General features: G+C 39.4%; 1 protein-coding gene and 1 long non-coding RNA gene across 4 annotated transcripts in view; one reads left to right on the top strand and one right to left on the bottom strand.

Annotated features, from left to right (window-relative positions):
* The window catches only part of STK3 (serine/threonine kinase 3), a 321,260-nt gene that overhangs the window by 264,597 nt on the left and 29,750 nt on the right, over window positions 1-26,913 (bottom strand). For all 3 annotated transcript variants that reach the window (XR_016236531.1, XM_008255787.5, XM_089336371.1), the window contains exon 2: window positions 12,597-12,677. Coding sequence is in view for 1 of the 3 variants with exons in the window: in XM_008255787.5 (XP_008254009.3) it covers window positions 12,597-12,677 (81 nt within the window). In the remaining 2 variants the exon portion in view is untranslated. The remainder of the gene's footprint in view (window positions 1-12,596; window positions 12,678-26,913) is intronic.
* Window positions 95-6,236, top strand: LOC149126283 (uncharacterized). Its single transcript, XR_016236533.1, has 2 exons — window positions 95-2,839; window positions 5,938-6,236. It is a non-coding gene; the product is annotated as an uncharacterized LOC149126283 (long non-coding RNA).

The following is a 26,913-nucleotide window of genomic DNA, read 5'->3' on the forward strand; positions in this document are numbered from 1 at the left end:
TTAATGAATTATAGCTTATAAGACTTAAAATAATCAAGATAATGTACAGTAAGTTACTATTTCTCTGATGAATGAAAGAAACAGACTTACGGTTTGTCAACTCAAACAAATGCAGCGTTAAGAAGATACAAATGAGAATTAAAAGAATGAAATGTAGATTAAAAATAGCCAAAGTTGCAATTTGGGAGAAAAGGCTGATTTCAAGCAAAATAATCCCCAGAATATCAAAGTCCTACCCTTTTCAGAGTACTGAAGGCCTGCTGAAACCCTCAGCTGGTGACAGCATAACACCAAAGTTAGAGAAGCAAGGAATTTTCAGCTCTCTGGTTCTCTCTGAATTATAAATGCAAGGTCTCCTCAAATGTTCCTTTTAGGATCTTCTCAAGAGAAAGACCACACACTCACAAATGAGGGAGAGAGAGGATCTAACGGCTGCTGGCCCAAAAACAGTATCTGCTACAATTCTTGGAACTTTGCCAATTAAATATTCATATGTCATTTTTTTTGACAGGCAGAGTTAGACAATGAGAGAGAGACACACAGAGAAAGGTCTTCCTTCCATTGGTTCACCCCTCAAATGGCTGCTATGGCCGGCGCCCTGCACCGATCCGAAGCCAGGAGCCAGGTGCTTCTTACTGGTCTCCCATGCGGGTGCAGGCCCAAGCACTTGGGCCATCCTCCACTGCCTTCCCGGGCCACAGCAGAGAGCTGGACTGGAAGAGGAGCAACCAGGACAGAATCTGGCACCCCAACCCGAACTAAAACCTAGAGTGCTGAGGCCACAGTCGGAGGATTAGCCTAGTGAGCCGTGGCAATGGCCAAATATTCATATGTCTTAAAAGCAAAAACAAGGAAGTAATTTGTGCTTTAGCGTGAACCAGAATACTGCTACTTATTGGGTTCTTATTATAAACCAGGAACTACACTAGGTATTTTATATGCATTATCAAATTCAACCATCCCAATGGTGAGGAAAAATACTATTATCATCATTACAATATGAGGAAACAGAGACTAGACACAAGTCCAGAATTCAAACACAATCTGATTCCAAAGACCATGCTCTTCTCATTATCCTATTTCTACAGAAGAAAAGATAAGCAAGTCACTGGAAAATATGAAATGTTTCCTATCTTAGGAATCAATGCGTAATTATTTTCAAATTTATAATCTTTCAAAATAAGTTTAAAAGTGATAATAAAGCAGCTACTTCAACAAGGTGAATTTTATCCTATCCCCTATTTCTTTGGACTCTCTGAAGTGATTTAATCCACTTTGCTATCCAAATTCACCTTGGGTGGGGGGGGGGAGTGACACGTGTGTGTGTGTGTGTGTGTGTGTACGTATTCCTTCAAAAGCCACTGCAGAATTCAGTGCCAGACTGTCTATTGTCAATGAAGCAACCCCATCCCTGCTTTTAAGGACTCTTGAGCACTGCGGAAGAGAAGCTGCTGGGAACCCCATTTCCAGAATTCCTTTTCCTGAATGGTTCTCAGTTAAGAGTCTGCCAGTGAGAAGAACATGTATGAAACCTGAATGCAAAACACTGACCCATTATTCTCCAGATGTATTTGTAACAGATGCACCGGCAGATAGGATATACACAGTTGCTTCTTGCTGAGCTTCGGATCACCACCGCACTGCTGCAGGCTGACAGTAGAAGTTTCTCAAAGATTCTTCAGGTTTCCAGCAGACTCCTAGAGATCTGAGAAACTCCCACTTCAGGCTGAGCTCATCAGTGTTGGTTCTCCAATCTAAGCAGCAGCTTCCATGACCTCTGCATCGCTTGCCCTTCTACAGTTCATTTGAGCTCCCGACTTTACACAAAATGCCTCATACTCACAGTACACAGAGTAACCATAACCTGCTTCCAGTATTGTTTTTGGTAGATGAAGTGGTTCCAAGGGAAAGAAACTTAAAGATGAGAATCTTTAATTAGTTCTTTCTTAGATTTGAACACAGTGAAGTAACAAATAGAAAACTGAAAGACTGTGGTATTCAGGGGCAAAATAATTATGTAAATTTTCACCCTTGGTCATCTGGAGTCCAAGCAAAGCTTCAAAAGACCAAGTAGCTAAATAGGTAGAGTGTATGGTGAAAGCAGGGTGCAGAGGATACAGAGTGGGCTGCTGCCTCTGCCTATACTGGAAAAGGTAGAGAACTAACGTAACAATCTCAGGACTTAAATGTCCAGCTCAAGACTAGGAAAATCAAAAAACTTCTCAATGTCCCAAATGAATTTCTTAATTCTTAATTTCTCACAGGGCTGAGATTTCTGAAAAATCACTCAAAGTGTGACCATGTCGGCAGATTAATTTACACTGCAAACTGAATTCATATCACCAGGTCTCTTATGTCAAAGTTAAGGCATTTAGTCTCTTGGCCCTTCTCTCCTGCTCTCTCTCAGTTCCTCTCTCTAGCCTCCTCCTCTGGGCTCTTGGCTCTTGGCCCTTCTCTCCTGCTCTCTCTCAGTCCTTCTCTCCTGCGCTCCCTTGGCCTCTCTTGGCTTCTCTCCTTCACTCCTCTCTCTTCTCCCTCCTCTGTCTGTCTCTCACAGTCTCCTTCTCTCTTTTTCCTTCGCCGCCCCTGCACTCCAGTCTGTAGGGTGTTCCCCAATAAACTCTTTCCCTTACTCTGGTGTCTGGTGTGCTTTGCGACAGCTAACATTAAGATACAACATTGGTGCTGTGACTCGGATAGCCTCCTATTGGTAATCAGTGTCCCCCAGTGCTCTGGGGTCCTGGATTTCTGCTGGTCACAAAGCACACCTCTGGAACTCTTTCCAAGCCACTGAACACTCTGCAATCTCCATCCACACATCGGCCTTCCAAATTTTGAGGTTTCCGGGTAATCAGTACTCAATGAAACAGCAATGGGTAATTAGTACTTGTTTAGATGAATGCAATTTTAATTTAAATTAAATTCAGATAGAGATATAATATAATATCAGCATCATAAGTCATTTGGGTGTAACTGCTAATTTAAATTGGGTAAAACTTTTGTAAACTCAACATGTTATATTCTATAAAAAACTATTTGGGTTAGTTTATAAACTGTCTGTGAAAAATAGTTCAACACTGTTTAAAGTAACTCAGGCTGAAATTTGATGTGTTACCTTAATCTTACTCTGAAAATTTTTAATGGATTATTTCAAAATTATATCAAGGACATTGGCAGATGAGAAACATCACAAGTATACTAATCTATTCCTCTTTACTGTAAAATTAAAATCTGATTCTCTGTTAAAGCAATGAGTTAAAGTGATATAGTCTCTTGATGTCTGTTAAATTCTAATTGTTTAAAAACAGCTGAATTTTTATTAAGAGCTATGGGTTATTTAAATATGTGCTTATTTTCAAACATTTAAATAATTACCTTGTAACAATGATCCAGTTTGGTCTCTATTATGTTATGATGTTAAAGAATCTACTTCAACCAGATATTTTGGATTTTGAGCCTTCTTGACATTCTTGACAGGCATTCAAAAAATCAAAAATCAAAGTTTCAAAGAATTTGGACTCTGAAATTTCCAGTAAATTTTGGACTTCGGTTTTTCCAGTTCAGGCCCAACTGAAAAAAATCGAAGGACCTATGTCTCTCATCTTGTAGAGACACCAACTAATCAGGCTATTTGGATTATATTAGAAGTACTGTCAAGATGTGAAGTGGTACTAAATTTAAAGTTTCTATAATATAAAATGGCACTAATACAAATGTCAGAATTAAAAAGTCTAATGATCTTGTGTTACTAGACATGATAGTTATCTTGGTGAGAAAGCCCCAGAGGCCTAAAGGGTTAAATGCTTTATAAAATCCTACAGGTGCTTTCAAAAATACTGTGAAGTAAGAAAGTGCCTCTTTGTTGGTTAATAAGTTTATAATTTTAAATGTAGCAACTTAGTCTTTTGTCACCCACAGTTTTGTATATCAGACTTGCTGCTCCTAAAACTAAAGTGTTGTTGGTTCTGTGTTTGGCTGTCCTCCTATAGGTTCCAATGGACTTTTTCCAGCCACATCTATTGTATTCAGTACTTTGGGATGACTCTGTGAACAGATGAAGCCAATAATATATTAAAGGTACCAACTGTAAAAAAGTATGGTTAGCTGAGGTTACTAAAACAAAAAGTAATTCAAATCAATTGGTAATTTACAAACAGGAGTTAGATTTTTAAAAAACCTATTAAAACTGTTTTATTGTTCTATCTGTTATGTTGTATGTGTATACATATTTGGAAAAATTTACTAAGAATTTTATTTTAATTGGCTTATAGATAAGATTGTCCATAAATTTAAACAGCTAAAATTATTCAAAGATATATTTTAATTCGTGTGACCTGAATCTCTGCATCATGTTTTAAACTTGTTGATAGAAAGAAACTAAAAACATTTTATATGCTTGTGCTGAAATTTGCTGGTTAAACAAGCTACATCATGTTAGATATTTAAGAGATGTTTCCAAATATATGTATTAATATTTATGGAAGGCATTGGACCTTCTGGTAAATGTTTTCTTAAGTTGTTATCTAATGGTTGAAACTGCTTTCTAAGTTTTCATGTGCTATTGCTATTGTCAGTAAGCGATCTGGGACTGGCTCCCCCATTTCTCTATTCTAAGCCCAACTTGTTCTCTCATTTCTCTATTCTCTTTGAGGTAGGAAACTATTTCTATTATGAAGGAATCTCCAAGATTCAAAATTTGATTTTAGATCTTATAAAAAGAGATGGCTAACAGATTTCTGTAATAGCATAGCCAAAATAAGAGCTTAAATTATAATTTCTTAGCTAGATTTACTTCGCCATCAGCGAGGTAAACAGTAAGCAGGAAAGCCTCCCTTTCAGAACAAAGAGAAAGAAAGTTTTAAAATGAGAATATAGTTTTCCTCATGGGCATTGTCTGCCTCAACATAAACTACTACAGAACATGCCTGTGACTACAGACTTCTAGTTTAGGCCACTGAAGATTAGAGATGGAACTTGAGCACCCCCTTGACTTGCATCCTCTGGTCTGCTTTAACAAAAACCAGGAAGAAAAGAAAGCTAGGCATCAGAAGCAATGGGTGGCAGGCCTGTTAATGGCTGCTCTGTACAGTGATCTGCCCTCAAGGAGACCCAAAAGGCCAATCCACTGCAGTGGCTATCAATGTGGGAAGCCTGGGCTTCAGCAGAAGTCAGCTTGTGAAGAGTCCTGGCAGCTCTGCCAAGAGTTGGATCACTAGAAATGGACCTGCCCTGGAGTCGAAGGACGCCCAGGTCAGAGCCACAGATCTTATTGGCTCTAAGCTGAAAAGCCCTTCACTCAGCCCAGCTTTCAAAGTGACCACTGCAACTGAGGAAATGGCCAAGCAGGGGCAGTAACGTTGCAGGCAGAGCTGTATATTTCCTGTTGGAGTTGCCACTTGCCTTTACCTGGCCAGCTCTCCTCCCAGGCCAGCTAGGTAATGGAAGTCAACAGGGTGCCTTCCCAAGGAGGTTCACACCTGCTGTAGGATGTACCCTATGAAGAGATAGATAAGTCTGGGCCTCATAATTTACAAGGCTTTAAAGCCCACCTGATTATTATTAAGCCCCTTCTGTCAGGTTCTATTTGCCTCAAATCAGAAAACTTATTTGTAGCTTAGACAGCACCTTTCTTAACAACTCTGTCCTCTGTATCTGGCCCACTTGAGCCTCATTGCTTTGTAATCATAACCTCTACCACCAATGGCTCTACTCCCAACCTGTGTGTCAAAATTTCTCTACAGACAAACCCCACTACCTGCAAAAGTGGCCTTTCTCCCAGTCTTGGCTGGAATCAGCTTTAAGCTACATCCATCAAACTGTCCCCACAAGGGTCCAGAGACCCCCTCCATTTCCTCTCTATAAAATCCTCTTATTACCTGGTTAATGCTACTCTTAGGATCATTGGTTACTATTCTCACCCTGTCTTCTATACTACAGTGTCTAAGTGTTTACAGCAGGTGATAATGGAACAAACGAAGGCCTTCAGCAACCAGGCAGTCAACCAAATGCTGCTACAGGGATATACTCGGCTCCCCACCCAGGAGACAGCAGCCTGAGACATCGCCCCATGCCAGCGAAGAGTACATCATCGCCCCATGTCAGCAGGAAGTAGCTCTAAAGACAGATCATCGTCCCTCTACCCCTCTTGGACTTTTGGGACTAATGTAATCCCATACAAACCCTGCTTTATAAAAAACAAAAGGGGGGAATGTTAGGAAACTGACGCAGTTGTAGCCAGGTGGCCATATGGCCCAGCTACCTGAGCCAGGCTCCACCCCCATCCTAATGGGATTCCCTGCTCCTGCTTCCCTGCCCACCCTCAGGCAAAGTTTTAGAAGGGCCTGTTCCTGAACACGTGCTCTCTTGGCCCTTCTCTCCTGCTCTCTCTCGGTCCTTCTCTCCTGCGCTCCCTTGGCCTCTCTTGGCTTCTCTCCTTCTCTCCTCTCTCTTCTCCCTCCTCTGTCTCCTCTCACAGTCTCCTCTCTTTTTCCTTCGCCGCCCCTTCACTCCGGTCTGTAGGGTGTTCCCCAATAAACCCTTTCCCTTAAGTGAAGTGAAATGGACACTATGGGAAACGGTGACTTGATCAGCATAGCCCTGACTGTTAATGAACAACTTAATACATTATCCCTCTTAGTAGTTTGTCTGTTCTACTTAATATGACTGGTTTAATTCTGTAATTAATACACAGTTATTCGTAAGTGTTAAAAATTAACTGAAATGTGATCCCTGTTAAACATAAGAGTGGGAATAAGACAGGGAAGAGATGTACAATTTGGGACATGCTCAAGCTGACTTGCCCCAAATGGTAGAGTTAAAAACATACCAGGGGATTCCAATTCAATCCCATCAAGGTGGCATGTACCAATGCCATCTCACTAGTCCAAGTGATCAATTTCAGTTCACAATTGATCATAATGAAAGGACTAAGAGTCAAAGGGAGCACATAAACAAGTCTAGTACCTGCTAACACTAACCGATGGAATAAATAAAGGGGAGAGTGATCCAACATGGGAAGTGAGATACTCAGCAGACTCATAGAATGGCAGATGTCCTAAATAGCACTCTGGCCTCAGAATCAGCCCTAAAGGCATTCGGAGCTGGCTGAAAAGCCCATGAGAGTATTTCAGGCATGGAAAGCCAAGACACTCTGGCAAAAGATCTCTGCGAGTGAGATCCCAGAGGAAAGAACAGGTCTTCAAAGAAGGAGGTACCTTTCTCTGAAGGGAGGAGAGAACCTCCACTTTGACTATGACCTTGTCTAAACAAGATAAGAATCGGAGAACTCAGAGGGCTTCCATAGCCTTGGAAACTCATGACTGGAGCATAGGGAGACTACTGACGCCATAGACAGGAGTGTCAATTGGTAAAGTCAACAACAGGAGTCACTGTGCACTTACTCCTCATGTAGGATCTCTGTCCTTAATGTGCTGTGTATTGAGATTTAATGCTATAACGAGTACTCAAACAATATATTTCACTTTGTGTTTCTATGGGGGTGCAAACTGTTGAAATCTTTACTTAATGTATACTAAACTGATCCTCTGTAAAAAAAAAAAAGAAATTATCAACTCCCAACTTGACTCTCACTGGGATTAAACATGACAATAGGTCTGATCTGATTTCATCATCATTTTAAAAAAAATCATTTATTATTTTTCACTTTATGTTTCTGTGTGGGAGCAAACTGTTGATTTTACTTAAGGTATACTAAGCTGATCTTCTGTATATTAAGATAATCGAAAATGAATCTTGATGTGAATGGAAGGGGAGAGGGAGTGGGAAAGGGGAGGGTAGTGGGTGGGAGGGACGGTATGTGGGGGAAGCCATTGTAATCCATAAATCGTACTTTGGAAATTTATATTCATTAAATAAAAGTTAAAAAAAAAAAGTTAAGGCATTCAGAGAACTGGTATTGAAACATTTAAGTCAATTCTCACTGATCTCAGTATCCTGAATACCCAAATCCTTCAAAGCCCCTCTTTGCTAGAAAAAGGGACCCTGAGAAAATTTGCATTATAATGCTTGAGACTATAATGACCCCACACAGGACAGTCACTTTGAAGGAGAATATAGATCTTTCTACAAATCATTCCACTACCACCTCTCATTGCTTCCAGATCTACTCAAATCTCAGAGAAATCATGGCGCATAGTGGGGAGCATAAAACTAACCCCAAAATAGCTATTCATTAAATTAAAAAGTTATAAGATTTTGCTAATTTTCATCAACAAACTCCACAGAAACTATGTGGGAATGGTATTTCAGCTTGGCTATGGTATGAGTATATGCCAGAAGGGTTCTTATGTTAGAAGCTGTTCTCCAGTGTGGCAGTGCTAGGAAGTGGCTGAAGTTTTCAAAGGTAAGGATCAGTGCAAGGTAATTCGATCATTAAGGGCTCTGTCCTCAGAAGGGATTACTGGTCTCAGGGAGAGGGTTCTCACAACTATGAGTTAATGATAAGGTGTTTGGGCTTTTTTTTTTTTTTTAAAGATTTTATTTATTTGAGAGGTAGAGTTAAAGACAGAGAGAGGGAGAGACATAAAGCTCTTCCAACTGCTGGTTCACTCCCTAAGTGGCCACAACGGCCCGAACTGGGCGATCCAAACCCAGAAGTCAGGAGCTTCTTCCAGGTCTCCCACACAGGTGCAGGGGCCCAAGCAGTTGGGCCATCTTCCATGCTTTCCCAGGCCATTAGCAGAGAGCTGGATTGGAAGAGGAGCAGCTGGGACATGAACCAGTGTCCATATGGGATGCCAGCACCACAGGCAGAGGCTTAGCCTACTACACCATAGCACCAGCCCCAATTGTAAGTTGTTACAGAAGAACATACCCCAAAATCCTTCTCTGGCTTCCTGTGTCACCATGTTGAGTTCTCGAGTGCTGCTCCACTTCCAATCCAGCTCTCTGCTATGGCCTGAGAAAAGCAGTAGAAGATGGCCCAAGTCCTTGGGCCCCTGCACCCACATGGGAGACCCTGAAGAAGCTCTTGGCTCCTGGCTTTGGATTGGTACAGCTCTGGCCGTTGCGGCCAACTGGGGAATGAACCATTCGGATGGAAGACCTCTCTCTCTCTCTGTGTAACTCTGACTTTCAAATAAAAAAAAATAAAATAAAAAGACAAGAGCAACAGCAACATCTATTCACCTGAGATGGGTGGATATGGTTTTTCCATGATGGGAAGCAGCGTAAAGCAAAATCACAATCTTTAATTTTTTTTTCCTCTAGGGTTTAATATTAAAGCTGTCACCACTTCAAGGTCAGTATTGTGGTACAGCAAGTTAAGCCACCCCATATATAACTGCATCCCATATCAGAGTGTTGTTTCGAGTCCCAGCTACTTGGCTTCCAATCCCATTCCCAGGTAATGCTCCTGAAAAAGCGACAGATGATGCCTGGACCTGGATGGAGTTTCTGGCTCCTGGCTTAGAAGTGGCCCAGGTCCAGCTGTTGTAGCCATTTGAGGAATGAACCAGCAGGCTGAAGATGTCTATGATCTCTCTTTCTCTCCCGGTTTTTTTTTCTCTCTCTGTCATACTTTCAAATAAATCTTTTTAAAAACAGTAATAAAATAAAATAGTTATGTTGCCTTCTTAACATTAAATATAATTATCTGTCCTGTATAAAAATTGGATATAATTTATTTGGTACCATTTTTTGGGCAAAGGATGGTAAAATATACAAAATATAAAATTAACTTTTTAAAACAGTTTTAAGTATATGACTCAGTGTCATTTAGCAGGTTTACAATATTGTGTAACCATTACTAACATGTGGTTTCAAAACACGTGAAACAGGCTGTCTCTATGGATTTATCTATTCTGGATACTTCAAGCAAAATCATGAAACAGGTGACCTTTTCCACTGGACTTCTTTCACCAAGCATAATTTTTTTGAGGTAGACTCACATTATAGCACTGTATGAGTAGCTCATTCCTTTTCACGGTTAAAATGCTAGTGCATAGATGTGCCACATTTTTACATTTTGTTTATCCACTCTTCAGATGACAGACATCTGGAGTTATGTTTTCATTTTGGTTACTGTGAATAGCAATGCTTTGAGCTGGTATTTTTTGAATTAGCACTTAGTCACCTTTCTATGTTATCTGTGGTAACCGATTTAAGTTTTAACTTTGGCTGTCAATCTATATAATTTATACTTTACTAGGAAATATTCAGTTGATTCTGGATTTTTTTAAAGATTTATTTATTCATTTGAAAGGCAGAGTTATAGGGACAGAGAGAGCAGAGAGATCTTTTCAGCTATTGTTCACTCTCTACCAGGCCAAGCCAAAGCCCGGAGGCAGGAACTCTACCCAGGTCTCCCACATAGGTGGCTCCTCCCAGGCACATTAGCAGGGAGCTGCAACAGAAGTGGAAAAGTCAGGACTCAAACTGGTGCTCATATGGAATGCCAGCACCACAAACAGTTTAATCCACTGCACCACAGTGCCAGCCCCTCTTTTGGATTTTTAAATCAGTTGTTATAGAGCAGCACATGGTAGTCAATTCTTCAAATCACTTCTCTATCAATGGTCATATTTTCTTTATTATTCCAAGTCTTCTACATTTTTACTCTAACTTGTTTTGTCAACATCAGAAGAGATTAAAGTGTTTTATCTATCTGTTTGCAAACTTTTGTGTTCATCATTTAAATTTTGGTTTTCTCTTTCACTAATCAAAGCATTTTCTTTTATTAATTCTCTCTTCTTAATTTTTCTTTTATTTTATTATTTTTCTGATTTCTTTAAGCAAACACTAAGTTTCTAATTTTTCACCTTTCTTCTTCAGTAATGAAAGAATTTAAAACTAAGTCTTTCCCCCTACCAAGTTTTGCTGTTTTCTGCAGAAATGTTGGTACAATGTATCCTCCTTCTCACTGGTTTCTAGATAATTTGTAATATCCTATTCAATCCACGGGTTATTTTAGAATATGTCTTCCAATTTCATATCTTTGTCAATATTATAGTTACTTTTTTTTTTTTTTTTTTGACAGGCAGAGTGGACAGTGAGAGAGAGAAACAGAGAGAAAGGTCTTCCTTTGCCATTGGTTCACCCTCCAATGGCCGCCACGGCCAGCAAACCGCGCTGATCCGATGGCAGGAGCCAGGTGCTTATCCTGGTCTCCCATGCAAGTGCAGGGCCCAAGCACTTGGGCCATCCTCCACTGCACTCCCTGGCCACAGCAGAGAGCTGGCCTGGAAGAGGGGCAACTGGGACAGAATCCAGCACCCCGACCGGGACTAGAACCCGGTGTGCCGGTGCCGCAAGGCAGAGAATTAACCTAGTGAGCTGCGGCGCCAACCCTAGTTACTTACTTCTAATTTAGGTTGTAATCAGAAAATGTGACCTGTAAGAGTTTATTTAGAATTTGTAGGGGGTTTTTTGGAATTTTTAGAATTTGTAGGTTTAAGCCACTACCTGCAATGTTGGCAACCCATACGAGAGCCAGGACTCCAACTGCGATCCAGTTCTCTGCTAATGAATCTAAGAAAGCAGCAGAGGATGACCTAATTCCTTGGGATCCTGTACCCACATGGGAGACTGGGAAGAAGTTCCTGGCACCTAGCTTCAGCCTGGCCCAGCCCCATCTGTTGCGGCCGTTTGGGGAGTGAACCAGCAGATAGAGCTCGTTCTCTCTCTCTCTCTCTAAATATATATATTTATATTTATATATTTATAAAACTTTATATATATATTTATATATATAAAACTTTGTCTTTCAAATAAATAAATCTTTTAAACAATTGTAGTTTTTCTCTGCCCATAAATATACCCTAAAAAAAGGAAGAATGCAAGGATATATGACGGTACTTTTAAAAGTTCATAGAGGGGCTAGCATTGTGGCACGGCAGGTTAAGCCATCACCTGCCATGCCAGCATTCCATATGGGTGCTGGTTCAAGACCCAGCTGCTCCACTTCCAATTAAGCTCCCACCTAACTCACCTGGGAAAGCAGCAGAAGACAGCCAAAGTGACACTTAGTGATGATCTGATTTCATTTCATCCATCTTACATTTACCTTATTATATTACATTTTTGTATTCTCTATTTCCTTTTCTTGTTCTTGCTGAGCTGCTGTTAATTCTATTTTGCATCTTTTATTATTCTTGAAGCTGTCTTGTATGCCACTGCATTAAATGCTCCCTACCTTTTTCTGTGTTCAGTATGAAACATTTCTCTACTGCTATTTTGAAGCCATGTCATTATTCCTCTGCCTACACATGTTGTTTCCTCATTGAGACATACTATTCACATACCTTTTCCCAAATAAAATGAGCCCAAGGTCCTAAAAAAATGTCCAGAGTTAAAATCTTTCAACCCTATTAATGAGAATGTCAGACAGAATGAACTAAACCACCTAGAGACCCTTTCAAACTCTAGGTTTTCCCTTTTATATGGACTACTTCTTTGAAAAATACTTATTACCAGATCTAGCACAATATGATCTTTAAAATTTCCTGCTGACTGCCAAGTTTAATTGCTATTACTATTCAAGTCAAGCTGATATACTCTAGTTGAAAAATTAATGTCACAAAGTATTTTTAATTGTTTTGTCATTATTTGAATACTACTTTCATATTTTTTATACTTACCCTTCTCCAAGCTTCTCTAGTACATCAAAAACTTCTTCAGGTTGCTTAGTCAAACTGTCTTCACTCAGCTTTTTTAGCTTACTGTACAGAAAAAGAAAATATTTTCTTTAAGCCCTTTTACAAGATTTCTATTTTTAATAAGCAATATATTCAGATGGCTCAAAAATCAAATACAAAAAAGGTGTAAATAGTCTGCCTCCACTCATATTCCACATGTGCCCAGCAGCACCCCCAAACTTTTATTACTTTCTTGTGAGACCTTTATACAAATATGAATACCTTCCTAATCCCCATCCTTTCCATTTTTAACACAGTATAGCATTGTTATCACACTCTTCTTTACACATGAATAATATAATATATAGTCCTATGTTCTATGTTGGAGATTTTTACAACACCAGCACACAAAAAGCATCCTCATTCTTTTTAATAGCTACATCCTGTTCCATTACAAAGACACAGCATATCTTACTTGCCCTCTTTTACTTATAGACTTCTAGGTTCTCCTTTGTTATAAAAACAATGCTGCAATGAATAACATTACATGTAAGTCAATTCTTACATGGCTAATATAGGATAAATTCCAGAAGTGAAACTATGAGGTCAAGAGAATACACACACATGCATACACATGCATACAAATATAAAAGAAACTGCAATTAAATAATTAAAATAAAAATAAGAAAGGCTGGAAGAAGGAGGGAGGGTGGGGTAGGAAGAATTATTATGTTCTTCAAACTGTATATATGGGAGAGCAGGTAAAGCCACTGCCCATGATACTGGCATCCCATATGGGCACTGGTTCACATCTTGGCTGCTCCACTTGACTCACCTCCCTGTTAATGGCCTGGGAAAAGCAGCTGAAGATGACCCAAGTGTTGGGCCCTTGCCATCCACGTGGGAGACCTGGAAAAAGCTCCTGGCTCCTGGCCATTATGGCCATTTGGAGAGGGAACCAGCAGATGGAAGATTTCTCCCTCCCTCTCTCTCTCTCTCTCTCTCTCTCTCTCTGGTTCTGTCTCCCTCCCTCTCTCTCTGTAATTCTGGCTTTTCCATAAAGAAAGAAAGAAATCTTTTAAAAAATCTTTAAAAGATTTTTATGAAACACATGAAACTTGTTCCCTTTATATAAATAAAAATTGCAATTAAATTTACACTGACAAGTATATATAAGTATATACTCATCATGATTGACATAATTTCAATAATGTGATATAACTAACACAAGAGATCACTATCATGGGGTCAGCATTGTGTCATAGCATGTAAAGCCACTGACTGAATGCCGGCATCCTATATGGGTGCCGGTTCCAGGCCCAGCTGCTCCACTTTTGATCCAGCTCTCTGCTATGGCCTGGAAAAGCAGAAGATGGCCCAAATCCTTGGGCCCCTGCACAGCATGGAAGACCCAGAAGAAGCTCCTGGCTCCTGGCTTCAGATTAGCTCACCTCTGGCCATTGTGGCCATTTGGGGAGCAAACCAGTGGATGGAAGACCCCCACCCCTCTCTCTCTCTCTCTCTGCCTCTGCCTCTTTGTAATTCTGCCTTTCAAATAAGTTAACTTTTAAAAAGATCACTATCATAACTATTAGTAATTATTACAATTGTTGATTACATTATGGTATAATTTTTATCTATACAAATACTCAGGTACATAATAGTTCCCCTCACCCCTGTCTCTTGTTCCTCTTTTCATTTCTTCAGCTACCTTAAACAGCATTCTGAAAATATTAAATGAACAATTTCAGAAGCAAACAATTCATAAGTCTTAAACTGTGCGACATTCAGAGTAGCACAATTAAATTTCACTCCATGCTAGTCCATCCTGCCTGGGACATAAATCATTGTTTGCCCAAAGTATCCACACTGTGTATGCTACCCATCGCCTAGTAGATTTCTTGGTTATCAGATTGACTGTCACAATATTAAAGTGCTTTTGTTAAGTAACCCTTATTTTACTTAATAACGGCCCCAGGGCTGGCATTGTGGTGGTGACAATGGAATTCCATATGAGTGTAGGTTTAAGTCCCAGCTGCTCCACTGCCAGGCCTGTTCCCTGCTAATAACCTGGGAAAAGCGGTGGAAAATGGCCCAGGTGCTTGGGCCCCTGCATCAATGTGGGAGGCTGGGATGGAGTTCCCAGCTCCAGCTTCGTCCTGGCCCAGCCTTGGCTATTATAGCCATTTGGGGAATGAACTAGCAGATGGAAGCTATCTTTCTCTCTCTCTAATTTACCTTTCAAATGAATAAATAAACCTTTTTTTAAAAAATGGCCCCAAAGTATAAGAGTAGTGATGCTAGCATTTTAGACATGCAAAAGAGAAGCCATAAAGTGCCTTCTCAAGTGAAAAAGTGAAATAAAAGATATTTTGAGGAAGAGAGATCACATAACTTTTATTATAGTAAAATTATTACAATTATTCAAATTCATTAGTTATTATTGTTAATGTCTTGCTGTACTTAATTTATAAAGTAAGGTAAGTATGTATAGAAAAAAAAAACAATATATATAGGGTTGGCACTATCTGTGGTATCAGGCATCCACAACAGTCTTAGAATGTTATCTCCCTTGGACAAAGGGATCTACTATATTGATAGAGATTAGCAAGTTGTTCTCCACAGGGCTTATACCAATTTATTCTTCCATATATGAGACAGCTTCTTTTCCCACAATTCCACCACAATAGGGTATTTAATCAAATTGTCTGGATTTGATCCAGTTTATTAACTCTGTGTAGATTTAATTTATATTATGAGTGAAGATGAACTTATTTTCATATGGCTATGAAACCATGCTACCTGTTCACATTCTTCACTAGTTTCCTACTGTCAATCTTTTTCTTATCCTATATACAAAGGAAATTAGCCTTTTTTTAGGTTACAAATATTTTCATTTGTATTTTGACCTCACTTACATGTTTTAAGTTTTGTGGTCTATTTGACTGTTTGCCATACAGAAATGTCATTGTTTTGTTTTGTTTTTGCTTTTGTTAGATCATCCATCTGCCATGTGGAGATATCTGGAAACAAGAACTGAGACTACACATAGCATGTTCAACATAGGAAAAATAATTCAGTATGACTGAAGCACAAAGTAAAACTGATCTGCATGCAGAAGTAAGCAGGCCTAGGTAAAACACAGCCTTGGGAATGTTAACAAATTTTATTTTAAAATGATCACTTCCTCTGAAATGCAGAGAAAGAATTTTCAGTGAACCAGGGCAGAGAAGGAGAACTATCCAGGAGCTGATTCAAAATATAAATGTATAGTAATTCAGTACTAGCAGTAAGAATGGATGGAAGATGAACTATTCAGTATATAAAAGAGACAGCAGCAACAGAATGTGTTTTGATTAAATATGGGATTATGACAGAAATTGATCTTGTCTCTTAACCTTTGGCATAGGCAAATAAGCAGAAAGCAATGCCACTTACTGGCTAGCAGCATCAGGAAAATGGTTTGGAGAGGAATCTGATAGGTTCAGTTCTAGTCAACAAAATGTAAATTTCCAATAAGCAATTAGATATGTAAACCCCAGAAAAGATCTGATGTAAACATATAGTTTTTGGTGTCATCAGCACATAAATAGAGCCTAAAGCCGTGAGAACTCGGGACAAAATCATCAAGAAAATATCTTAAATAAAAAATAAAGAACAAAACAAAACAGACACCAATATTCAAGAAATGAGATGGGAGCCAGCACCATGGCGTAGTAGCCTAAGCCTCCACCTGCAGTGCCGGCATCCCACTGCTCCTTTTCCAATCCAGCTCTCTGCTTGTGGCATGGGAAAGCAGTGGAAGATGGCCCAAGGGCTTGGGCCCCTGAACCAACATGGGAGACCCAGAAGAAAATCCTGGCTCCTGGCTTCAGATTAGCTCAGCTCCAGCCTTTGCAGTCATTTGGGGAGTGCACCAGCGGATGGAAGACCTTTCTCTCTGTTTCTCCCTCTCTCTGTCTGTAATTCTACCTCTCAAATAAATAAATAAAATCTTTAAAAAAAGAAAAAAAGAAATGAGGTCATAAAGCACAAGAAGGTAATAATTTGACCATATCAAGTGCTACTGAAACTTGAAACAACTTGAGAGATTTAAATATATGTGGCAGAATTTCCACTTCTGGCAATGAGGGAGTAACAGGATGAAACATTATGCTAGATGTAAATCACTAGATGATTTAACAAAATATAGGACACAACTATTTCACACTTTGTGTAACAGGCATTCCTGGACTGAGATCTTGAAAAAAGGGGGAAAAAATTAGATGAACCCTTCCATCACCGAGGTGTCCAATCTAGAGGATAAGGCAGAACCTAACACAGGATGTGAAGAACAGAAAGGGAACCAAGGAATTCAGATGAGTTGAAGAACCAGATTGGTGTTTAAGAAAGTGAAGCAACTAGAATTTGCATTACAGAGTAAAGAGAGAGAGGGCATAAACAGCACTCTGGCCTCAGAATCAGCCCTTAAAGCATTTGGATCTGGCTAAAAATCCCATGAAAGTTTCTCAGGCATGGAAAGCCAAGACACTCTGGCAAAAAATGACCTAAGTGAAAGATCTCTGTGAATGAGATCCCAGCAGAAAGAATGGGCCATCAAAGAAGGAGGTACCTTTCTCTGAAGGAAGGAGAGAACTTCCACTTTGATTATGACCTTGTCTAAATAAAATCGGAGTTGGTGAACTCAAGAGGCTTCCATAGCCTTGAAAGCTCATGACAAGAGCCTCGGGTGATTACTAACGTCATAAATAAGAGTGTCAATTGTTAAATCAACAACAGGAGTAACTGTGCACCTGCTCCCCATGTAGGACCTCTGTCCATAATGTGTTGTACTATGAGAATTAATGGTAAAACTAGTATTCAAACAGTACTTTATGTGTCTGTGTGGGTGCAATCTGCTGAAATCTTTACTCAGTACAGAGTTGATCTTCTGTATATAAAGATAATTAAAAATGAATCTTAGTGAAGAATGGGATGGGAGAGGGAGTAGGAGATGGGATGCTTTGCAGGTGGGAGGATGGTTATGGGGGGAAAAACTGCTATAATCCAAAAGTTGTACTTTTGAAATTTATATTTATTAAATAAAAGTTTTCTAAAAGAGGGGGGCATTATACAAAGAAAGAAGCTCAGCAATCTCCATGGAGTTTCTTTGAGTATCTGGCTAAATGCCAATCTGTGCATGTTAACAAAATCTCCTCAAAGCCCAGCAAAACCAATTTCCTAAAGGAGGCGGAAAAAAATGACCAGGGAGCAATAAAAAGCATAATTCCCAGAGGTCTCACAATGCTGGGAATCTTTCCCACTAGCAAGAGTTGAAAGGACTCCTTGAATACAAAGCTCATTCAATAGAGAACTCAGAATGACCTTGTTTCAGAGAGGAGACTATATTACCGAGAAAGATAAAGGTTATTCCAGATTCTCCCTAGGGGAACCTAGAAACAAGCCTCAAAAACATCAAATCAATCCATATTGGTAACAACTGCTTACCAAAACAAGCCTTTCTAGGGCTGTGGAATCTTTTCTGCCAAGGGCCATTTGGATATTTATAACATCATTCATGGGATATACAAAATTATCAACTTAAAAGTCGGCTTGCAATAGATATACTAAATTTTGGGTTCACATGCAATTGCCTTGGCAAGGCCAGACCAAATGATTTCATGGGCCTCATATGGCCTGTGGGCCAGATGGACCCTACCCACATAACAAAATCTAGTGCTAACAAATGTAAAATCAATGGTGTCAAAAATAGTCAAAAATCACTAGACATATGAGGAATCAGGAACTACAACTCATAAAGAGGAAGAAAAAACATAAGATAGACCCAGAAACAATAGAGATGGTGAAATTAATAAATAGCCTATAAAAATAATATGCCTCCATGTACTCACAGATATTAAAGAAAATGAAAGATGCATTGGGGGGTAAAAGGTATGAAAAAACCAAATGGAAATTTAAGAAATGAAAAATAAAATACTTGAAATGAAAATTTCACTGGATAGGAATAAAAGCAGATAAGTCACTTGAAGAGGAAAATTTGTTTCTTAAAAAAATAATAGGGAGGAAAATCCTAAGTCCCACATGAAATAACAATGGTATAATTAGTGGATAGGAAAAGATGAGAAGGAAGGGCAGGAGACAGAGAGTAGCCAAGATACAATATAATCAAATTGTTGAACACTAGGGAAAAAGAGAAAATACTAAAAGTAGTCACAGGAAAGGTATTACTTACGTAAGAACAAAAATCACAATGACTGTAGACTTATTTTCAGACACTAAGCAAACCAAAACACAATGACATCTTTAAAGTACTAAAAGGCACAGCAGTAAAGACACCAGTGTCTCACACAGAAATACCTGGGTTCAGTTCCAAGATCTGACTCCAGCTTCCTGCCATTGCAAACTCTGAGAGGCGAAGGCACTGGCTCAAATAATTAGGTTTCTGTCATCCACATGGAAGACCTGGACTGCATTCCTGGCTCCCAGCTTCAGTCTTGGCCAGCTCCAGCCATAACAGGCATGTGGGGAGTGGACCAGCAGGCAGGAACACTCCCTTTGTTTGTCCTCCCTCTCTCTCTCTTTTCTGCTTCTCAAGTAAATAATTTAAAAGTTTTTAAAATGAAAAAGAATACCAATAAAACACACTAAATTCACAAAACAGAAGACCAAAACCACATGATTATCTCAACTGTTAACAGAAGAAGCATTTGACTGAAGTTAACCCCAATTAACAATAAAAATACTGAACAAATTAGAAACAGAAAGTAATTACCTCAACATATTAAAAAGCCATAAATGAAAAGTCCACAACTAACGTCATATCCAAGAAGAAAAACTGAAAGCTTTTCCTCAAAGATCAAGAACAAAGCAAGGATGCCCGTTCTCATCATCACTGTTAGCATAGTACTGTCAGTGTGAGCCAGGGCATTTAGACAGAGCAAGAAATAAGAGGCATCCAAATAGAAAAGAAATAAAAGCCAGGTAGTTTGCAGAATATATAATCTTAAATTTAGGAAACCTGAAGATTTTGCTTTCTCTCTCTCTCTCTCTCTCACACACACACACACACACATATACAAAACTGTTACAGCTAACAAACAATTTTACCACCAAAGCTACAGGACACAAAATCAACACACAAAAATCATATGCATTTCTATGCTCTTAAAATGGTCAGTCCTGAAAAGAAATTAAGAGGGCCGTTGCTGCGGCTCACTAGGCTAATCCTCCACCTGCGGCGCCAGCACCCCAGGTTTTAGTCCTGGTTGGGGTGCTGGATCCTGTCCCGGTTGCCCCTCTTCCAGTCCAACTCTCTGCTGTCGCCCAGGAAGGCAGTGGAGGATGGCCCAAGAGCTTGGGCCCTGCACCCACATGGGAGACCAGGAGGAAGGACCTGGCTCCTGGCTTCAGATCAGCGCAGCACACCGGCCATAGTGGCCATTTGGCGGGTGAACCAACAAAAGGAAGACCCCTGTCTCTGTCTCTCTCTCTCTCTCTCACTGTCTAACTCTGCCTGTCAAAAAAAAAAAAAAAAAAGAGAGAGAGAGAGAAATTAAGAAAATAATCTCAGGGCCGGGGCTATGGCGTACTGGGCTAAGCTTCCACCTGTGGTGCCAGAATCCCGTACATGCGGTCAGTTTGAGTCCTGGCTGCTCCTCTTCATATCCAGCTCTCTGCTAATGGCCTGGGAAAGCAGTGGAAGATAACCCAAGTCTTTGGGTCCCTGCAACTACATGGGAGACCTGGAAGAAGCTCCTGGCTCCTGGCTTTGGATCGGCCCAGTTCCAGCCGTTGCAGCCATCTGGGGAGTAAATCAGCGGATGGAAGACCTCTCTCTCTCTCTCTGCCTCTGCCTCTGCCTCTCTATAACTCTGAGTTTCAAATACATAAATAAATCCTTTAAAAAAAAAGATAAGAGGTGAAAGTTCTATACACTTAACTACAAAATATTGTTAAAAGAAATCAAAGAAGATACAAATAAATGGAAAGACATTCTGTACCAATGAAATGGAAAGCTTAACATTTAAAAATGCTCATTCCACCCAATGTGATTTATAGAGTTAATGCAATCCCTATCAAAAATCCTAATGGAATTTTTTTGCATAAAGAAAAAAAATCCTAAAATTCATATGGAATCTCAAAGGACCACAAAGAGCCAAAACAATCTCTAAAAAAAAGTTGGAAGCTTAATAATTCCTGATTTCAAAACGTACTACACAAAGCAATCGTAATCAAAACAGTGTAGATTGGACAGATGTATAGACCAACAGAACAGAATAGGGAGCCCATAAATAAACCCTTGCATATATGGCCAAAATGTCACAACATGAAAAATACAGTCTCTTCAATAGGTGGTATTGGGGAAAATTGGGTACCCACATGCAAAAGAATGAAATTAGACCCCTTACAGCATACACAAAAATGATTTAAAAATGAATTGAAGACCTAAAATCTAAATCCTAAAAGAAACATAGAGGGAAAGCTTCAGGATATGGGATTCAGCAATGATTTCTTGGATGTGACATGAAAAGTACAAGCAAACATACACAAATGATACAATATAAAATCTAAAAACTTTTTCATGTCAAAGAAACCAACCAACAAATTATGAAGCAAACCTATGGAATGGGAGAAAATACCTGCAAATGGTATATTTGAGAAGGGGTCAATACCGCGTGTGTGTGTGTGTGTGTGTGTGTTTGTGTGGGCACTTACGCACACGCAAAAGAACATATAAAGCTCAAAAACAATAAAAGAAAACACAACCTGCCTGTTTACAAAATGGGCAAAGGAGTTAAACAATTCTCCAAAGAAGAATAAACAAATGACCAACAAGAATATAAAGGTACTCAACATCAATAATCATAAGGGAAACACAAGTCAAAACCACAATAAGGTATCACCTCCCATCCAATAGGATGGTCACTATCAAAAGAACAGGAAATAATACGTATTGGCAAGGTAGCGAAAGCAGAACCTTTGTGTACTGCAGTTAGGAATGTAAAATGGTACAACCAGTATGGAGTACACTATGGAGGTTCCTCAAAAACCTAGAAATAGAATTACTATGTGATCCAGCAATTCCACTTCTGAATATATATCCAAAACAATTTAAAGCAAAATTTCCAAAAGATATTTGCACCCAAATATTCATAGCAGTATATTCACAGTAGCCAAGAGGTAGAAGCAAGTCAGTAGTCCATCAACAAATAAATGGATAAAGAAAATATATATACAGTGAAATATTATGCAGTTTTCAGAAAAGGAGATCCAGCCACATTCTAAGCAAAATAAACCAATCAAAAATATAAATAGTGTATAATTTCACTCATATTAACTATCTAAAATAGTTTAAATCATTGAATAGAAAGTAGAAATATGGTAGCTAAGGGCTGAGGAGTAATGAGAGAGAAAAATTAGTTTTTAGTGAGTATAGAGTTTTACTTTCAGAAGATGAAAATGTTCCAGGGATTTATTACATAGCAATGTGAATATACTTAAATATACACTTAAAAATTAAATGGGTGCATGTGGTTGGCCTAGCAGTTAAGATGCCTGCATTCTGCATCAGAGGACCTGGGTCCCATTCTCAGCTCTGTTTCTGCCTCCAGCTTCCGTTTAATGCAAACCCAGGGAGACAGTGGTGACGGCTCAAGTGACTGGCTTCCTGTCTGCCTCCTGGATTGAGTTCCCAGCTCCTGGTTTTGGCTCTTTGCCCAAAACAGCCCAGCTGGGGCCACTGCAGGCATTTAGGAAGTGAGCCAACAACAGTAGCTCTCTATTGGTCTCTCTTGCTCTCTACCTCTCAAATAAATAAAAATTTAAAAAGAAAACAAAATTAAGATGGCAAATTGAATGTTGTTCTTTCACAATTCTTTTAGGTTTCCGAATTTTGAATTATTCTTTAAAATATAACTATTCAGGGGCAGGTGCCATGGCACAGTAGGTTAATCTTCTGCCTGCAGCACCAGCATCCCATATGGGTACCGATTCTAGTCCCGGCTGCTCCTCTTCCAATCCAACTCTCTGCTGTGGCCTGGGAAAGCAGCAGAAGATGGCCCAAGTGCTTGGGCTCCTGCACCCACAAGGAAGACCAGGAAAAAGCACCTGGCTCCTGGTTTCAGATCAGCACAGCTCCAGCTGGCACAGCTCCGACCACTGCAGCCATTTGGAGAGTGAACTAATGGAAGGAAGACCTTTCTCCCTGTCTCTCCCTCTCATTGTCTGTAACTCTACCTCTCAAATAACTAAAAAATCTTTAAAAAATATAACTATTTAAATCAAAAGTAGGGTCATATGTGAGTTTAATAAGATGTACAGGGACAGGTACTTGGCGTGATGGCTTAAGTCTCCACTTGGAATGCCCACATCCCGTATCAGAGTGCCTAGGTTTCAGTCCTGGCTATACTTCAACTCTAGCTTCCTGCTGATAGACACACTGGGAGGCAGCAGGTGGTGGCTCAAGTACTTGAGTCCCTGTCACCCACATGAAAGACCTGGGTGGAATTCCAGGTTCTTGGCTTCAGCTTGGCCCAGCCCTGGATGATGTGGGCATTTGGGAAGTAGACCAACAGACAGAAGATCTCTCTCTCTCGCTCTCCCTCTCTCTGCCTTTCAAATAAAATAAAAATAATTTTTTAGAGTTTATTGAAAAACTCATATTATCTTTAAAATAAAAAAGATGTACAAATAAGCCCAAGAAGTATACAGGCCAAAAGAAAAGAGCCAAAAAGTTAAAGTATTCTGCCACAGAGGTTTCATATATGTGAAGTGGTTTATTATTATTTGAAGAAAGATTTTTGATAAATTAAAGATTCATATTGCAAACTTCAAAATAACAAAGAAAAAGTGAGTATAACTAATAAAACAGTAACAGAGATAATATGAAATAAAAATAATAAATTAATAATAAAAAGGCAGGAAAAGAGGGGGAAAGAAATGAATGAAGATCATATGCGGACAAACAGAAAAAATAGTCAGAGGATAGATTTAAACCAAACCATTTATTAGGAGACCCTCATTTCTCACTATGCTGGCATGAAGAGCCTGGCAAATCCTCTTCACACACAAAAAAAGTACTATATACATTTTGTCAAAACTCACTAAGCTGTTCACTTAGAGGAAGTAAACTTCATTACATATAAATTATTGTCAATGATCTTCTGTTTAAAATCTCAGCAGGGTTTTCTAACAGGAAATGAGCTGATTTTAAAATGCACATGAAAATGCAAAAGAGCTAGAATAGCCAAAATAATTTTGAAAGACATTAACAATATTATAGTACTTACTCTACCTGATTTCAAGAATTACTTTAGGGGCTGGCATTGTGGTGTAGCGGGTTAAGCTGCTACCTGGATACCTGCATCCCATAGGGGCCTTGGGCACCGATTCATGTCCCCACTACCCCAGTTCCAATCCAGCTCTCTGCTGATGCACATGAGAAAGCAGCAGAAGATGGTCCAAGTGCTTGGGCCCTTGCCACCCACGAGGGAGACCCAGATGGAGTTCCATGCTCCTGGCTTCAGTATGGCCCAGCCCCAGCAGTTGCAATTATTTGGGGAGTGAACCAGTAGATAGAGGATCAATCGATCGATTTCTCTCTCTCGATCTCTCTCTCTCTGTCTCTCTCTCTCTCTCTCCCTCGTTCCCTCCCTCCCTCCCTCTCTAACCCTGCCTATCAAATAAATAAAATAATTCTTCAAAAAATTACTATAAAGCTACAATAATCAAGACACTCTGGTACTGGTTTAAAGACAGACATATCGTTCAATGGAGCAGAACAGATAATACATAAGTAATTCACACATATACAGTCAACTGATTTAACAAAGATGCCAAGGTAATTCAATGTGGAAATATACAGTTTTCTCAACAAATGGAGCTGAAATAACTGGATAAATATACAGGAAAAAATGAACCTATGCACAACCCACAATATATATAAAAAAAATTAACTCAAAGCATATAACAGATTTGAAAACTAAAGCTATTAAACATGTAGAACAAAACAAAGAAGAAAAATCTAAGTGACCTTGGGACAAGAAAAGATTTTATAGATAGGACAAAAGCATGAATCATCAAAGAACAAACTGATAAACTGATTTCCATCAAAATATAAAACTTCTGCTGTTCAAAAGACAATGTTAAAAAAAAAAACTTCTGAAACCACTATACATGTATACTGAAACTGAACAATTAAGTAAATGGATCACAGATGGTAGAAATCAGGTTTCTCACTGTTGGAGTGGAAAGTTACAGAAAAGCAAGGGAGGGTAATGAAATGATCCATGTGGTAACAAATTATGAAGTAGGAGACATCAGTATGAACTTACTCTGCTTAATGCACAGACAGATGGCTACATACAGAAACACTTTTAAACACATGAATATATACAGAAGTCAGTATATACACAGATTTCCTTGCCTGTCCACTGAGAGTCCTACAAGCAATGACATCTTAGTAGCACTGAATAGAACCAGCATCCAGATCTCATCCTCTAATGCCACCCTCCAGTTTAAAAAAAAAAAAAAATAGGGCTATTTAGAGATTGGTAGATTCTAGGAAGATTCTAGGAAAGCTCGGGGGCAGAGGGAGACCTCAAGAGGAATCTGGAGCATATTGTAGTGTCCAAAAATAAGGAAGAGCTTGCCCAAAGAGTCCACGAGGATAGGGTATTTCAAAGGGTCACAGAGCCAACTGAAACGGTACTGAACGTCCAAACCTGAAGACATCTGAGCAACAATAAAGTACTATTGGATTATAATACAAAATACAAAACATCCGTAAGTCCATACTGATACAAGTAATTAAATAAATCTCCCATACACAAGAATTACAAATAATTTATATAGATACCCCGCTCCTCTAGTATAGGCTATACACACTGACTTCTTTGCCAAAAACACAGTATGAAAAGAGGGAGCAAAGAGTGACTTTCCAGTGAAGAAAAATGACAAACACTGCTTCGGCCAAGGTATCATGGTTAGCATCAACAGTGATGAGTCAGGTGATAAATCATGGTGTACACACTTGATAGTAAGTGATCTTCCTCCCCAAAACCAGTAATTCCAGAATCATCATGAGAAAACTGTAAGACAAACCCCAACTGAGGGACATTTCACAAAATACCTAACCAGTCTTTCTCAGAACTCAAGATAATGGTCAAAATCAAAGGAATATAAGAAACTGTCACAGCCAAGAATAGCCTAGGAAAACAAGCAGATTAAAGTAAGAAGGGAGCCTGGATATGATCCTGTACTAGAAACAGGATGGGTAAAAAACAAGGAATTGGATTTTAGTAATACTAACATGTCAATATTAATTCATCAGTTGTGAAAAACTGTACCTAAGATATTAATAGATGAAACTGAGCAAAAGGAATATGCAAAATTTCCCTATTCCCAATTTTTCTGCAAATCTAAAATTGGAAGTTTATTTTTAAAAAAGGATGTTAAGAAAATGAAGGCATAAACTGGGGAAAAGTATTTACAAAACACAAAATCTGGCAATTCATCAATACGTTAAATCTAAACTCAGCATATGACCCAACAATTCCACAGCTGGGTATATACCCAAAAGAATTTAAAATAAGAATTCAAACAAATATTTGCTTGTTTGTTTGTTTGACAGGCAGAGTGGACAGTGAGAGAGAGAGACAGAGAGAAAGGTCTTCCTTTGCCGTTGGTTCACCCTCCAATGGCCGCCGCGGCCAGCGCGCTGCAGCCGGCACACCGCACTGATCCGAAGCCAGGAGCCAGGTGCAGGGCCCAAGGACTTGGGCCATCCTCCACTGCACTGCCGGACCACAGCAGAGAGCTGGCCTGGAAGAGGGACAACCGGGACAGAATCCGGCGCCCTGACTGGGACTAGAACCCAGTGTGCCGGCGCTGCAAGGCGGAGGATTAGCCTATTGAGCCGCGGCACCTGCCCAAACAAATATTTGTAAATAAATGTTCACAGCACTCAGTGCACAACAGCTCAAGGTAGAAATAACCCAAATATCCATCAACAACAAACGGACAAACAAAATGTGTCATACTGCACAGTGGACTATTATCGAGCCATTAAAAATAATGAAGTATTGATAACACACTTCTACTAGGATGAACCTCAGAAACATCACGCTAAGTGAAAGAAGCAAAATACAAAGAGCTACATATTATATGATTTCATTCACATGAAATATCCAGAACAGGCAAATCTAAACAGACAAGGAACAGATGAGCGGTTGTCACACACTGACAGCAGGGAAAACAAAGAAAGATACTTAATGGGTTTCCCTGGGAGGTGATAAAGTTCTGGATTTAGAAGTTGCAATCT

Source organism: Oryctolagus cuniculus, chromosome 6 (assembly GCF_051225735.1).
Source record: "Oryctolagus cuniculus isolate XC-2025 breed Fujian yellow rabbit chromosome 6, ASM5122573v1, whole genome shotgun sequence".
In the NCBI taxonomy this organism is placed as follows: Eukaryota; Metazoa; Chordata; class Mammalia; order Lagomorpha; family Leporidae; genus Oryctolagus; species Oryctolagus cuniculus.